This window comes from Petromyzon marinus, chromosome 4 (assembly GCF_048934315.1).
Source record: "Petromyzon marinus isolate PM22_M1 ecotype Great Lakes invasive population chromosome 4, UKy_Petmar_22M1.pri1.0, whole genome shotgun sequence".
Classification (NCBI taxonomy): Eukaryota; Metazoa; Chordata; class Hyperoartia; order Petromyzontiformes; family Petromyzontidae; genus Petromyzon; species Petromyzon marinus.
This window is the reverse complement of record NC_133670.1, coordinates 19,705,809-19,721,895: the sequence shown is the minus strand read 5'-3', so window position 1 is coordinate 19,721,895 and position 16,087 is coordinate 19,705,809. Positions and strand designations below refer to the sequence as shown.

The following is a 16,087-nucleotide window of genomic DNA, read 5'->3' as shown; positions in this document are numbered from 1 at the left end:
ATTAAATCACCGGCTGTTATCATATCCTCAAATCTTGTAACTCAATTTTAACCCACTTCTCAATGTGGTATCGACTGCAAACGTGGTATAATTATGTCATACTGATGACAATACTATATATTCTATCATTAAAACATAAACAAATTTTAAACAATCTTTTTTTATATGTTATGTTTCGGCTTGGGTCTAATTGTCCACGCTCATCTGACGTTGGCTGTAAATCACCACGGTCCCCTTACGTTATGCCAAGCTTCGGGGCCACTTCCTGGAGTCGTGGAGCTTTGCCATTACTAGTACGGTACATTTAATTAAAGCGTGTTTTTTTAAAGTTTTTTTTAAATATTACGTATTTTTGAACAGGTAAGGTCCACTGAGCTACATAGCTCTTTTTTCACAAGCGACCTGGCCACAAATGATAGCTCAACAAAAGTGGCTTATCAAATCTATGCCAATTTACGCGACCACGGGGTAGAACATGCAAACTCCAAATACACAGGGGTTAGGGCCGGGATCGATCCCATGACCTCCTGTATACCAGGTAAGGTAGTTAACATCTCAAATCCGACAGGCGGCTCTGGCAGCGCCGTCGTGGTGTGCCATGGCTCCTGCGGTGATGGGGTTGCCAATGCCATCACTTTTCCTGCCACTGCTGCTACTGCTGTACGAGGTGGACGAGGAGGTTCTGGTGGGATACCTCATCGGGGATCTCAGGCAAAGCAAGGAAGTAGCTGATATGGGACCTAACCTGGAATTTAAGGTCATGTATTCGACAGAGAGCCAAGCATCTCATTAAAGGTAAGCACTGGACACGGGTTTAAGTTCTGCGACCAATTGCATAACACTTTCTTAGTGAAAATCTCTCTTTACTGACACTGATTCAGATCGGGGTAGCTAAGAGATATCATATTTTAAGTTGTGATTATTTACATTATTTTGCTGCTATAAATGTCCAAATGATGGGCCACTTTATTGAACTTGTATTTGTGGCCAGGTCGCTTGTGAAAAATAACTTAATACCTCAGTGGGCTGTGCTTGGTAGGATGGGGATAGTTTATTTTTATTTGCATGCGTTTGGGTTATTTGTTTACATTTCTTGTACTTTGCACTGTAATCATGTTTTTGTATTGTTTGTTGTTATAACGTTCTTAGCCGCCCCGACTGGACATCTTGAAAAAAGAGCTTTATAGCTCATCGGATTTCTCCAGTATAAATATATTCTGATTCTGATCTCACCACCGTGGCGATACGTTCACTAACTAGCAAGACGAGTGAGGAGTGATTGTGATGACATTGTGGGGCGATTCTAATTAAGTGCAGCGATTGTCATGAGTGAGAAGTGTGAGTAGTGATTGTGATGATAGTAGTGATTGTGATGATTGTAGTGATTGTGATGATAGTAGTGATTGTGATGAGAGTAGTGATTGTGATGATAGTAGTGATTGTGATGATAGTAGTGATTGTGATGATTGTAGTGATTGTGATCAGAGTAGTGATTGTGATGATAGTAGTGATTGTGATGAGAGTAGTGATTGTGATGATTGTAGTGATTGTGATGAGAGTCGTGATTGTGGTGATAGTAGTGATTGTAATGATAGTAGTGATTGTGATGAGATTAGTGATTGTGATGATAGTAGTGATTGTGATGAGAGTAGTGATTGTGATGAGCGTGAGTAGTGAATTATGAGTCCTGATTGTGATGAGCAATAGTGAGGATTCTCATTACAGAGGTTGTGATGCGCGAGTGTGATTAGTGAAGATTCTCATTGGAGTGATGAGTGGTGAGTACAGTATTGTGGTGAGTGCAATTACTCTGAGTTCGTGAAGAGTGATTCTCATAAACGAGCCTGTGATGAGTGTGAGCAGTAAGGAGTCGTTTTTATTGGAGCGTGAAGTTGTTATCATTTGGCTGAGAAGTAGTTTGGAGTGATTGCGATGAATGATTCCACGCAGCTCGGCTCGCGCGCACTGTACGGGACGCCGGTGGCCATGGCGAATAAACACAGCGACACGTGGGTGGGCGCGTCCTGCCCGTGTAGGCCGCTGCCTCCCCTGCCCTCCCCCACTACCCCCTCTCCCCTCCCCCTCTACACCCTCTCCCCTCCCCCTCTACACCCTCATCCCTCCCATTCCCTCATCCCTCCCATTCCCTCCCCCTCTACCCCCTCTCCCCTCCCCCTGTACCCCATCACCCCTCCCCTTGTACCCCCTCACCCCTCCCCCTGCACTCCCTCATCCCTCCCACTCCCTCCCCCTGTACCCCATCATCCCTCCCCCTCTACACCCTCATCCCTCCCATTCCCTCCCCCTGCACCCCCTCATCCCTCCCCCTGCACCCCCTCATCCCTCCCCCTGTACCCCCTCATCCCTCCCATTCCCTCCCCCTGTACCCCATCACCCCTCCCCCTGCCCCCCTCATCCCTCCCCCTGCACCCCCTCATCCCTCCCATTCCCTCCCCCTGCACCCCCTCATCCCTCCCCCTGCACCCCCTCATCCCTCCCCCTGCACCCCCTCATCCCTCCCATTCCCTCCCCCTGCATCTCCTCATCCCTCCCCCTTGTACCCCCTCACCACTCCCCTTGTACCCCCTCACCACTCCCCCTGTACCCCCTCACCCCTCCCCCTGTACCCCTCCCCCTCCCTCCCCCTGTGTGTACTCTCATCCCTCCCATTGGCATCAACTCATCACTCGCCCCTTTCACTCCGCATCCACTGCACCAGCCTCGCATCCCTTCCCCTCTGCCCCCTGAATTCACCCTCTCGCAAGAAGGGGGACTTTCGCCGAATCGACGAGACGAGTGAGGCAGTGGAAGCGGCCAAAGGACACGCTGGAGAGAACGCGCCACTTGTGTGTAGTTAGAAGCGATTAGATCAAGACATGCGCCGGAGTCTGATACGTGCAAACTACTGTACTGTGTTGGCATTTCAAACGAACGATCGCGAGGAACGGGGCGACGTGTGAAGACACACATCCAGCAGTGGATGGAGAGTGACGGCCTCATCCCTCCCTCCCTCCCGCCTTCTCTTCAGCTCACGACGTTTTTTTACACCGAATCTCGTCCCCCCACCTCCGATTAGCACGGTTGCCTACGTACGGTACGAAAGAAGAATCAGAAAGGAGGGTTTTATTCGCCGTGAAAGTTCACACAGACGCGGAATTTACTTTGGCAGGATGGTGCATACATTTCAACATATCGGAATCTAAAATCTTAAACAAGTGGTAAACACGTCTTACTATAATAAGGGTTCAAAGTCTAACTAACACCAAGGGGCTAAAGTATATAAAATTGAATAAATGTCGAATATAAAATAGCTATAAGATACAATCTAAAAATAAAAAAATACAAATAGGGTAACGTAGTTAATATTGTTTAACATACGTGCAATCCCACCCCGTGGCTTCCGGAATCGACTTGCAATTATGGCTTTATTTTTTGGTGATTTCGAAAAAGTTTTTTGGTTTGGACATGTTTGTTTTGTCGTAGTACGGAGTTAGACTGATGGCTTTAATCTAAGTTTTCTTGTGGTTGTTGTTGTTTGACTTGCATCCCACTGGGATTTTTTGCACACAGCGTTGGTGTACGGTGCTTTTTTCAGGAATATTTTGCTGTTCTTTTTAATGAATTTTCTGATTGCACAGTCACACAAAGTCACTTTAAGATGTTTTTCTTGTTCGTGTTTTTGTTTGTCGTGGTTGCACCCGATTCAAGAGCCGAATGGCTCACAGGGCTATACCTAAATAAATAAACTGAAAACTGACTTCTATCCATTCTCATCCCTCCTTTTTCCCCCATCCTCCCATCAATCCCCTCCCACTGCCTCCTCTCTCCGTGTTGTCCTCCCCTTCCCACGCCTCTCTCTCCTGCATGCCTCCTCCCCTGCTCCCCCCGTGTGTTTACTCTCCTCGCCCCCCACCTCCACCACGCCTCCCCCTGTCTGTACTCCGCCCCAGCTTCCTCTGCGACCTCCCCCCACCCCGACGTCTCCTCCCCAGTTCCCTCCCGCCGACCTTCTCCCCCTTGGCCCTCCTCCGCCTCCCCTGCTTCCACCCGCCCCTCCCACGCCTCCTCCCCTCCTACCGGGGCAGCTGCATCGGCCACGGGCATTGTGTCCGCCTATCGCCAATAGGTAGTGCGGCACACGCGTATACAAAACCATACGTGTACACGTAATCCTACACACACACATACACGCGCGTGTATATAGCACACACACGCCGAGTACACACACCGCTACACAACCACGTGTACACGTCACGCACGTATACACACATCACGTGTACACGTCACGCACGTATACACACATCACCAGTACGTGTACATGTCACGCACGTATACACATCACCATCACGTGTTAACGTCACGCACGTATACACACATCACGTGTACACGTCACGCACGTATACACACATCATCACGTGTACACGTCTCGCACGTATACACATCACCATCACGTGTACACGTCTCGCACGTATACACATCACCATCACGTGTACACGTCACGCCTATGCCCCCCCCCCCCTATATCCCTACCGCCGGAAACGCTCCGTGGCAGGCGGAGGCACATAGACCCCTCCCCCTCCTCCCTTTGAGCACCTCCCCCTAACCCGCCCCCATACACAGCCCCCTCCCCACCTCTCCCCCCACTTCTCGATCCCCGATCCTTGTGCCCCCCCCCCCGGCTCCTCAACCCCTCCCATATCCTCCCTCCCCCAATTCTCCCCTCCCTCACACCCCAGGCCCCCCCCACCCTCCCCTACTACCCACTTCGCGAGCCCCCCTCTCCTCCCCCCGTTCCCGATGTCCCCTCCTCCCACTTCTCATACTCACCACCCACTCATAGCCCAAGGGACCGTCCATAAATGACGTCACGCGATTTTGGACGATTATTTACCCCCCCCCCCCTCGTCACACGGCGTCACAAAAAGTCAGACCCCCCTCAAATATGACGTCACAAAGCTCTGCCCCCCCCCCCCAAAAAAAATATATAAAACATGCTTCAAATCGCTTTAAACTATTGTCATTGTAGTGCATATTTAATGTGCCACTGCACTCTGATGTTGTTGGAGAAAATATTTATTTTAAAAAAGTCTATTTAATTAAGTAGAACGTGTTGTCTATATTCATTTAAAGTTGCGCATTTTGATGTGACGTCACATTTCTCAAACCCCACCCCCCCCTTAGGGGCGTGACGTCATTTATGGACGTCCCCCAATCACTCACCACCCACTCACCACCCACTTCCCGCACGCGCCCACAGCAGCGCTGACATTTGACCGTTAACTATGGCCGTGCAACAACAACAACAATAGCAAAACACACACACGCGCACGGCCAATCCGCGTTTGCTTTGGGGACCCAGGGGACGCGACGATGGTGCGCAACATGCCCGTATATGGGTGGCCAAGGGGGGTAGGGCTACGGTGAGCAACAAGGGGAGGCAATGAGAATGACCCTTCGATGTGTTGTAGGAGAAAGGCAAATGCCCGAAACGTCGCCTATTTTTTTTTGTTTCAAAGGCCACAGTGTTGTTGAATTTGTTGAGTTTGTTATCGTTGTTAATTGTGCTTTGTGCACCACTGCTAAAGCAGCGGCAGCATCACCAAAACATTTTTTTCAATAATAAGTTAAATTCCCGTTTAATATTTAATATTTTAATCCAGTAACTGCCCTAGATATGCATGCAAGTACTCTTAATGCTATTTACAATTGTGCCCCGCTAACAAATATGAAATTGGTCAAATAAATGTTTTTGTGTTCATGACTTTAGTTTCGCTCAGATTTATCTTGTGCCCAAATTTGTTTGCATCCTTCTTGATAAAGTTATTTAATCAATTTCCCGACGATCATTTCCATTGGTTGTGACTATAAAGTATAAAGGAAGGCTATGTCATAAATATAACATGGCAGACTATGAAATTGCATTTGACTCGACGCACCCAGTTGAAAATGGTGCAGTCATCCAAGCTGTCACCGTCATAGATTTAAATAAACAAAATAGATTTAGAATGAATACAGATAACATACAAAAATGGAACGGCCTACACCGAGACCGCAGAAAGTTAAGCTGACAAAGCTTTCGTCTTTTATTCACGGCCACATTGGAAGATGTTTTCTGAAATTTGGAAGAAAAAAAATGCATAAATACAAATGGAAATAATTATGACCCAAGCCTCCTCTTTTTAGACTCTTGCATCACCCCCTCCCCAGTTCCTCCTCTTCCCACCCCCCCCCTCAGTAATTCGCCCCCCCCTCAGTTATTCACCCCCCCTCAGTAATTCGCCCCCCCTCTCAGTAATTCGCCCCCCCCTCAGGAATTCGCCCCCCCCCTCAGGAATTCGCCCCCCCCCCTCAGTAATTCGCCCCCCCCTCTCAGTAATTCGCCCCATCCCCAGTTACTCGCCCCCCCCCCCCCCCCCAGTTACCGCCCCCCCAAGCTACTCGCTCCCCACCTCCCAAGTTAGTCGTCGTCGTCCCCTCAGTTACCCCCCCTCAGTAACCCCCCCCAGCTACCCCCCCCCAGTTACCCCCCCCAAGTTACCCACCCCCCAAAGCTACCCCCCCAGCTACCCCCCCCAGTTACCCCCCCCAAGTTACCCACCCCCCAAAGCTACCCCCCCAGCTACCCCCCACAGTTACCCCCCCCCCAAGTTGCCCACCCCCCAAAGCTACCCCCCCCCAGTTACCCCCCCAATTACCCCCCCAGTTACCCCCCCTCCAAGTTACTCGCTCCCCACCTCCCAAGTTAGTCGTCGTCCCCCCCTCAGTTACCCCCCCCCCCCCCCCCCAGTTACTCGCTCCCCCCCCCTAGTTACTAGCTCCCCCCCCCCCCATTTATAACTCTTCCCCTAACCCCTCCCCCTTTTCCTCCGGGCCCCTCCCCCTACCCCCTTCGGCCCCGCCCCCCTCCGCCCGCCCCTCTCCACCTCCGCGCCATCACCGGTACCGCTCTCGCCGCGTCTCCCGCCCTCTCTCTCCCCGCCTCCATCGCTCCTCTCTCCTCCTCGCGTCGCCTCTGGGGTTTCGGGGCGGGATCTGGAATCGGGGATCGCGGGGGGGATCGGAGATCGGGGCGGGATCGCGAGGAGGGATCGGGGCGGGAGTAGGTGGGAGGAGGAGGAGGAGGCGGCGAGGCCTCGCCTCTCACTGTTGTTTTTCCCGCCCAGAGCTGGAGAAGGGCGGCATGGCCGCCTCGCTGGATGCCGACAAGAAGGGCGACTACCTGCAGCCCAGCAACCCGGCCAACAAGGTAAGCGGCGCGGCGGGGCGAGCGGGCGGGCCGTGCGAGCGAGCGAGCGAAGCGGCGGGGCGGGCGGGTACACGGGGCCCGGCGCTTCCTGGCGAGCGGGCGGGCGGGCGGGCCGGACGGACAGCAGGCGGGACAGACAGGCGGGGACGGGCGGGACATGAGGGCGGGAGGGAGGCCGGGCCTGACGCTCCCCTCCCCGATTTCACCGATCCCGCCCCCGGCAGGACTCGCAGCCGTCCCCGCTGGCCCTGCTCGCCGCCACGTGCAGCAAGATCGGCTCCCCGGTGCTGCAGCCGGTGGAGCTGAGCGCAGCGGGCCCGGCTGCGGGCACTGCATGGCAGATCATTGCGGCCGGGCCCGGCACCGCCACCATAGCCAAGGACGCGGCAGGGAACCTTGTCCAGCTGGCCCCGGCTTCGGGCTCCGGGGGCCAACAGTTCGTGCTGCCCCTGCAGGGACTCTCGGGCCAGGCCGGGGGCACGGTGCAGTACCAGGTGGTGCAAGCCGACGGCGGTCAGCAACATCTGGTGGCGGCCCCTAGCGGGGGACAGCAGCAGGAAGCTTCGGGCCACATCCACATCATCCCCGCCTCCAACCAGGCATTCATCACTCGGGGGTCGCAGGCCAGCATCATCGGCACCACGGCCGCGGGACAGAACGTCATTCACATCCAGCCGTCAATGCAGCTCCAGGGCGTGAACCTGGGCGGGCAGGCGCAGATGCTCGCCAACCTCCCCGTCAACCTGGCAGGTAACGTCACCTTCGCGATGCCCTTTGCCAGTGTCACTCCCATGGCCGCGGTTCAGCAGCAGCAGCAGCCTCAGCAGCAACAGACAGCGACGACGACGACTGCGTCGGCTTCGACAACTACGAGCAGCAGCAGCAGCACGAATGGAGTGGCGAACGGCGGTGACTCTGCGGAGCCAGGCCCCGGCGGGGAGGATACGTTGGCCACGGAGGATACCCCCGCTGACAACTCGGCGCTGGAGCAGGGTGCCGAAGAGTCCGAGGCAGCAGCCTCTCCCAGTGGGGCTTCCTCCCCCCTGCCTTCCACCACGTCCACGGTTAACGGGATGGCTTCCTCCACGTGCTCCACGTCCGCGCAGACGCAGGCCAGCATTGCGCAGCTGGTGTCGTCGCAAGCTCAGGGTCAGCAGTACCAGCTGGCTTCAGGGCAGGCCGTATTCCAGCAAGTTCAACTGCAGCAGCAGCCTGGAGGCCAAGCTCAGATTATACAGGCCTTTCCCCAGCAGCAGACATTCCAGATCGACACGCAGGGGCAGACCATCCAAGCACAATCCGTGCCGCAAAACATACAATTTCAAAACGCGGTCCCCATAGTCCTGCGTGTCCCGACTCTCAGCGCTGATGGGCAGATCACCTACCAGACCATCCAGATTCTGCCCAGCCTGCCCAATATGCAGCTCCAAAGCGCATCGCCGCAGCAGCTGACCCTGGCCCCCATGCAGACGGCTGTGATGACTCCCGTGAGCCAGGCGGGCACGGCGGGAGCACAGCAGCTCACCTCGGGCACCACGACGTGCGTGGCCATGAGCTCCCCACAGGTCACGGCGCTGCCCAGCTTGCAGACCATCAACCTGAGCTCCTTGGGGAGCACGGGCATCCAGGTGCAGCAGATCCAAGCGTTGCCCATCTCCACGACCTCGGCCAGCACAAACACCGGCGGTAAGGACCGGGCCCTCGGCAACAGCTGCACACACACACTGCCGTTCATCGTCGCCGCATGGCAATGGCACTTGCACAAGAAGAGGTTGTTTTTTTATATTCTTCCAATTCTGGTATGCCTCACGAAGCACAGAGAAGTAGTCGTTCGAGGAGTTGGTAAGCACGGTGCATGAATCGCAAGCGATCAATAAGCCGCGGTTTGAGTTGAGAAGCACCCGGAGTTGAAAACTAACAGTGATACAACTTGCATCTTTGGCGGTACTTCAGGGCTGCGGCTCTTAAACGCTGTTATGTAATAATGTACTTGTATTTATTCTGTAGGTTATATAAATATAAAACTTTACAATGAAAAAAATGTTGTTCATTCATTTTAGCCCTTTTAGTGAAAACATGTGTTGCATCCAAGACAACTGTTGCATAACCAAGTTGGTGAAAGCCGCCTTGTGTAGTCGCTTAAAAAAAAACTCACTTAGGTTTATAATGTGAAACTGAAAGCATGTCACCTTGTTTGTTGGGTATTGGAACAGCCGTGTAGATGTCACATTGTCGCCGGGTTGGAGGTCACTAGAGTCGAGCATCCCCTTGTGAAGTGAGGGCTGCGTGCAGGCGTTTCATGTGCAGCACTTAAAGAATGTTTTTTCTGGTATTTTCATGGCCTCGAAAATGGCTTGTGGAAGTCGGCGATGTGTTTCGCAGGATAGCATGAATGTTCAGTCTATTTCTGAGGACGTTTCACCAAATTGTTGGTGCTGATTATTACTTCGTTACCTGCCAAGTAATTCTAGCCAAACTTTAGGGTTGCTTTGTGATGCCTGCTGCTGGGGAACACTGCATAGTTTAATACACTTGTGAATGATTTTGGTCAAAGTGTGTGTTATCGCAGCACAATGGCTGTGCTTGTAGAGGGTAAGAAAGATTATTTCCTGGTGAAATGCCAAATGTGGAAACTTGTGCTACTGTGCTCACTGTATAATGTGTTGCTAAACCGAGCTCCACATTTTCAAGGCTTTTTGTGCTTCTGCAAGGGCCAACTTGTAGATATATTCAGTCGAGCTTTGACCAGTATGAGCACACGTGTTTTGTACATATTTTAGAGCCTAGAATTCCTGGAGAGTTAGGAATACAACATAGCATAATTTTTGTTTGTTAAACTACCAAGTTCAAACTTCTCTTTTCATTCAGTTGGTTGTGTTTTTTTTTTTACAAAATGTATCTTACGTCGGCGTGCCATCACTCTTAAGTCTGAAAGTATCGAAGGGAAACGCGTGGGTGACCTTAACGTTTCTAGGCATCATGCATTTATAATAAAAGTATAGCATGCCTAACCACAAAAAAAAATAATTTACGCTCATTTCATCTCACTGCGTTACGTGGTATGAAAAATGCAAGACCCATCGCACGCCTGTTGTTACACAGCGTTGTGTGACCGAATTCTGCAGCGTCAACCGCAGGGGCTGGGGAGGGGGTGGGAAAAGCGGTGCATTTTGGGACCTGTGCGTTATTGTTGACGCGAGCAGGCCAGCACCTGTCCCAGGAGGGCAGCGACACGAAGTGGCAGCTGGGAGTGGAGGCGGTGACGCCGATGAGCGTGAGCGCGCTCACCGCCGAGGAACTAAGCCAGGTGGCGGCGCAGGTGAGCGGCGAGCAACCCGCCGAGCCAGCCAAGCGCATCCGCCGCGTCGCCTGCGCCTGCCCCAACTGCCGCGACGGCGAGGGCCGGTAAGAGGCTCGCGGCGCGATTGAACCCGAGGTGGTTGAGAGGGGGGAGGCTGTTACCTTAAGTTGGGGTTGTTTTTATTTTGTTTTGTTGTGGACGGGTTGGAGGGGTGGGGAGTGCCTTGAGCACGGACCGGACCGTAGCACGGTCCGTGTTGGAAGCAAAAATAAATAAATTATGGAATGTGGGAATTAGTCCAAACAGCCGCAGCTGCTTTTCCTTAACTCAAAAAAAATATATAGAATTTTTGGTAACTGTAAGCAATGACTTCCTCGTTACAAGTGAAGCCACCAAGTAACTGCCACTGATGTACTGATAACGTTGTGGCTGTTTGCTTTGTTAGCTGGTTTGCACTGGGTTGTTGGAGGGGAGACCAACCAGTCATTTATATTTTCTTGATCGATTATTTAAACGTAGGTGATTTAGTACTTTGTTTGACTTGGGATTTTTGTTATGTATTTTATTTGCATACATCTGCATAGATGATTGGTTGATTGCCATTATCCCTCACAGCGGGTTTCGAAGTGTAAGTAAAACTCGAAAACGTGATGAACCAGAGCCACCAACAAAAAGGTCCCCACTTGCTGTAAAGTCTACACAGAGGCCAGCACTTGCTGTTAAGCACCTCCGCTTAGCACGGTTGGCTACGTACGGTGTGAAATTATTTACATACAAACAGCCACACCAAACTCGACCATCACAAAGGTTGAGTTGCAGTGGTGCAAGCACATGCACGTCGCACTAACTCCCAACACGTTTATCAAACCCACATTGACATGTCAGTGTTTCTGTAGGTGTTGTGGACAAGGGATTGGTTATTTATGAGTAGTTACTCAAAACACATGACCTTGCATCACAATGGTTAATCTTTCCTCTTTGAAAGACCTTGCAATAAATAATTACGTGTAGTTTTTGGGCTACGATTTATGTGGTTGCTAATTTGTATGTTGCGCAGGTGATAAATTATCGTCACTTCAATGTTGCCTGTATCGTACTGTAAAGTCATGGATTTTTCTGCAACGCCCTCTGCCGACAACATAGCAATGCAAAGCAATAGCCTCTAAAAAAAAAAAACAGTTGGCTCCAATTATTTGGTTCGGCATCAGGCATTTGTCATCTTGGATTATGTTTTGCCCCAGCAGGAGTGGCAGTGAGCCTGGCAAAAAGAAGCAACATGTGTGCCACATCCCGGGCTGCAGCAAGGTGTACGGCAAGACGTCGCACCTGCGCGCGCACCTGCGCTGGCACACGGGCGAGCGGCCGTTCGTGTGCGGCTGGCTCTTTTGCGGGAAGCGCTTCACACGCTCTGATGAGCTGCAGCGACACCGTCGCACACACACAGGTTGGTTTGCGGTGGCTTGGCCTCGCGTTGATGCTTGCGCAGCCCTGGCCAATCGCGCTGTGATGTTTACGTTACCCTTGTTTCGAGCGTTTATGCGTACATAAGCATCATCATTGTTGTTAATTAGCAGCTAATTACTTTTTACACTATAAGGCTTGGTTTTTCATTCAGCCTTATAAATATTGGCTTGTATAAAGAATATATACGTGGGCTTTCGCGACCAATATCCATAATACAGGTTTTTTTGGGTTCGATCGCGTAAATATATAAATGTGTTGTTAAACCAGCCACCACCCGACACAGCCAATTAGTAAGGTTTGTCACGTAAACAGAACATGCCAATCCGTTACTAGTACAGCACACCGGTGTGTTGGAGAGCCAAGCCACAACATTTACAATCTGAGTAAGGCGTTTAGCCATTAATTACATCTAGCTTCATCAGGCGACAATTCGTACTAGTAACGAATTGGGCACGTTCTGTTTACGTGACAAACCTTACTAATTGGCTGTGTCGGGTGGTGGCGGGTTTAACGATACATTTATATATTTCCGCGATCTAACCCAAAAAACCTGTATTATGGAATATATTTTCATTTTATTGTTATACTAATACAATTGTGCTGCGTGGTGAATTAAGAAATGAGTTCTTAACAGGGTTTCATCCACAATTAGTGCGTTATACAATAAGTGACCAGTAGCTCTTGTCTCGCACTGTGCATGACCTGAGACCAGGCTGTCGCATGCACGCTGTCGATGGTTTTCAGGCGAGAAGAAGTTCCCGTGCCCTCACTGCAGCAAGCGGTTCATGCGGAGCGACCACCTCTCCAAGCACATTCGTACCCACCAGAACAAGAAGTCGGGCCTCGTGGGAGGGGCTTCTAATGTGGCGGTGGTGCAGAGCATCGTGACCGCCACGGAGGTGATGGAGATGGCGGTGTCGGCCGACAGCGACATTATGGCAGCGGCGGGCATGGTCAACCTGGGCCACTTCAAGCAGGAGATGGGAAGTGCCGGCACGGGGGTGGTGTAGCTCTCGCGTCTCGCGTGAGCACAACGGCGGTGTGAGTACAGGTTTCGGTAAAAGAGGCAGTGTTTATTTTGAGTCTCTTGTTTATTTGCTTGCTTTCAAAGAAAGGGAAAACTTACATTCATGGAACTTGCTGTTATTCTTTTGTATTTTTGCAATACAATTGGGTCTTGACTATCCAGAGGAAATGACAAGCCACTTAAGTACACTCAGTAAGACATGTACTTTTGTACACATCACCAGCTAAGGCTGTTCAACAAAACAAACACAATGCAGCTAAAAAAAGCAACCAGGACAAACTGCTTCACCAGCAATACTTAAGGTGTGTATTCCATTACATTGGAGTGTATGGAAGCATCTAATTTATAAGAAAAGAAAAAGACAAAAATTACCGGGATCCAACATTGTTGACTGTGCCTTCAATAAACAAGAACAGTACATGTGCATTTATTGCACTTAGTCGTATCACTTTCTTAAAAAACAACTCGTACAACACGGTAGTAGTATGTTATTAAGGTGAAGAAGCCTCGTCCCTCACGATTTGTCACGTGGGTGTTTTTTGTAAATGAAGGCAATGAAACATGTGTTCTTTCTTGAATACAGTTTTACTAACATTTGTTATATGTGTCAACAACTTGGCAGATTTCTACCCGAGTAAAATTATAAACTTTATAACCACAGTAGGCGTTTATTTAGGCACGCTTTTTGTGAGGTCAGGTGAACAGTTTAACGGCTAAGATGTTAATTGTAAGCTTAAATTCAATATATTTAAGCCCAACTGACTTGCATTTTAATTGTACTGGATTCCAGTTAAGCATTAAGCAAAGCACATGCACACGTTTTGGCTATCTACTGTAAAGGCCATCTTAATGCATTTTCAGCCTGGTCACTTCAATCATCGCACCCGGTTCCTTCAATCAGACGTGGATGTTGCAGTCACATCCAACGGGGACACTGCATATAGGTCAGAGTAACATGAATGCAGCATTGTGTGTGTTTTTATGGTTGGCCTTGACTTTGGGTAATTACCCGTATGTAGGTTTAGCTACATTCTCAATTTTGCCCATTTGTCAACACGTGCAGCCAGTGCTGTTCGGCAAATCTATGATGCAGATCCCTTTTTACCCAAAGATCGGTCTCATTTTACCAAAAAATGTTTTGTTGTACCGGATAATTTGCTCGTCCTAAACATAATTTAGGCCATGAACAAATGTAGAATTACCAGTATGTCTGCTTTCTAAATATTTTCAAAACATTATTTCAGTATGCATTGAAACAGCTGGCAAATGGCTGTGGGCTAGTTTTGAGAACGAGGCATAATGTTATTTTTAGAGTCATTTTACATTGCATTATTAGTGAGGTCATATGCTATTGAAATAATTATATATGATGTGTGCATACATGAAAATAAGAAACTTTATACAATGCCTGTATAAATACATGTCGAATGCAGCTTATCCTCCGGTGGTCAGGAAATATTTTTTTCTAGCATAGCACAGTATAAATACAGCTGATGTATTAAGTGTGTAAAAAAAACAAATCTCATCCAAAAAGATCTTTGATGGGACTGGCCTTAAGACATCATCAAGTACTCGGTAAAAGCGGAGTCTTAAACATTCAGCACTATCATTTTTATTTTTGTAATTTTATTTAAAATATGTATTCAGACAATTTGGTATTTTGTTTGTTTCCCCTTGGAATAAATCCCCGCTTTTCATTGCATAGATTGGTGCTAGTTTGATCCCAATGTGCGTGTTGGATAGATGCAGAGGCCACAGCTGCCAAGCTCCATTGCTTTATTTCTAATGGGTGTTTCGTGTAATTTCTACTCACATTTACTTTAGTATTTTAGATGCTTTTATTTATATATTACCTTTATTATATATTGCTGTGGTTGGGGTCTATAATTGTTACTGTCATTGGCATGTCTCAATAATAATAATTGTTGTTTGCTTTCCTTCATGTAAAATATGAAAAAATGTAAATATTAAAAAGTGAATATGGAGAAATCATAATGCTTTAGTGGGTGATTGTACTTGGGATGAAGCTATAAATTGTCATTTGTTAGCATACACATTTTTACACAATGTTAGACAACTTAGACTTTTAACAAAAAAATTGCGTTTGTTTTCAATAGATTGTATAAGAATGCGCTTCTGAGTAAAGCCCAAACCAAAAGTAGTTGTGTTGTAAGTCATGAATATCTGGTTTGTGTTCATTAAAACAATCAGGTTGCAGAGCTTCGGTTGATTTTGCTTCTAAATGTAGGATTGCTTGTAAGTACACAGCTGGATAAGGGTACAATATTCCTTTTCGGGCCCTTTTCTAATGTTTTTCAATATTGTAGTCTGCTGTAAAATAAACCTCATTTGGTTCAATTATTTACAAGAGTGACGTTTTTTATTTCACGCTTTCGAATGTTTAAAAAAAAAATACTGTTCAACTCTTACCACGTAGACTTTCACGACCAGTATTAATGATGCCGTTTTTTTTTTGATCGTGGAAATGTAAATGTCTCGTACAATTCTGACAATCACCTGATGATGTTGGTTGTAATTACCGGTGAAACACTCGATTGTAAGTTTTGTGGGTTTTCTCACTAACACACCGGTGCTAAAGTGGTGAAATGGCACGTTTTATTCACGTGAAAAACCTTACTGATAATATATAAGTATCGGGTGATTGTGGGTGTACGACACTTAATAGAATCAGAATATTTATACTGGAGGAATTCGATGATCTATAAAGCTCGTATTAACAGATGTCCAGTAGGGGCAGGTCTAACTGAAAAAAAAACCCATCACGAGTGATGCATACCAACAATACCCTACAAGCATTTGGCCTCCTTAATCAATCTACAGCAGCCTCTGCTAAGAGTCCTTCGAAGCTGGCATCTGCTGTTCGAGGGGCTTTCTCTTCCATGTCTAATAAAAAGAGACTCCGACACGTTTATCAATAACACTGCTTCAAAAGGAAAAGTATATACTAGGTGACGTTTTAAAAATAATTATCCATGCTTCCAGTTTTTTTTAATTTTTCTGGCTGGCAGCTGACTGGGCTCCTTTCCAC

The 16,087-nt window shown here is 48.8% G+C and overlaps 1 protein-coding gene across 3 annotated transcripts; it reads left to right on the top strand.

The window, feature by feature from the left end:
• Window positions 1-6,878: 6,878 nt before the first annotated feature.
• Window positions 6,879-15,399, top strand: LOC116938520 (transcription factor Sp3-like). 3 transcript variants are annotated; one of them, XM_032945673.2, is made up of 6 exons: window positions 6,879-6,939; window positions 7,164-7,246; window positions 7,471-8,932; window positions 10,450-10,651; window positions 11,789-11,991; window positions 12,756-15,399. In XM_032945673.2, the coding sequence occupies exons 2-6, from the start codon at window positions 7,181-7,183 to the stop codon at window positions 13,019-13,021; spliced, it is 2,199 nt and encodes a 732-aa protein (XP_032801564.1). In that variant the 5' UTR covers window positions 6,879-6,939; window positions 7,164-7,180; the 3' UTR covers window positions 13,022-15,399. The 3 variants fall into 3 exon arrangements, with proteins under 3 accessions (XP_032801564.1, XP_032801567.1, XP_032801565.1); XM_032945676.2 differs by lacking the exon at window positions 6,879-6,939 and having other exon boundaries at window positions 6,967-7,246; window positions 7,702-8,932; XM_032945674.2 differs by lacking the exon at window positions 6,879-6,939 and having other exon boundaries at window positions 6,968-7,246; window positions 11,792-11,991.
• Window positions 15,400-16,087: the final 688 nt, after the last annotated feature.

Bases quoted from the DNA above. Each gene is read 5' to 3' on its own strand.
- LOC116938520 (XM_032945673.2), top strand. From the start codon at position 7,181: ATGGCCGCCTCGCTGGATGCCGACAAGAAGGGCGACTACCTGCAGCCC. The intron at 8,933-10,449 runs GTAAGGACCGGG...TGACGCGAGCAG, and splicing joins GGCCAGCACAAACACCGGCG to GCCAGCACCTGTCCCAGGAG. The intron at 10,652-11,788 runs GTAAGAGGCTCG...GTTTTGCCCCAG, and splicing joins TGCCGCGACGGCGAGGGCCG to CAGGAGTGGCAGTGAGCCTG.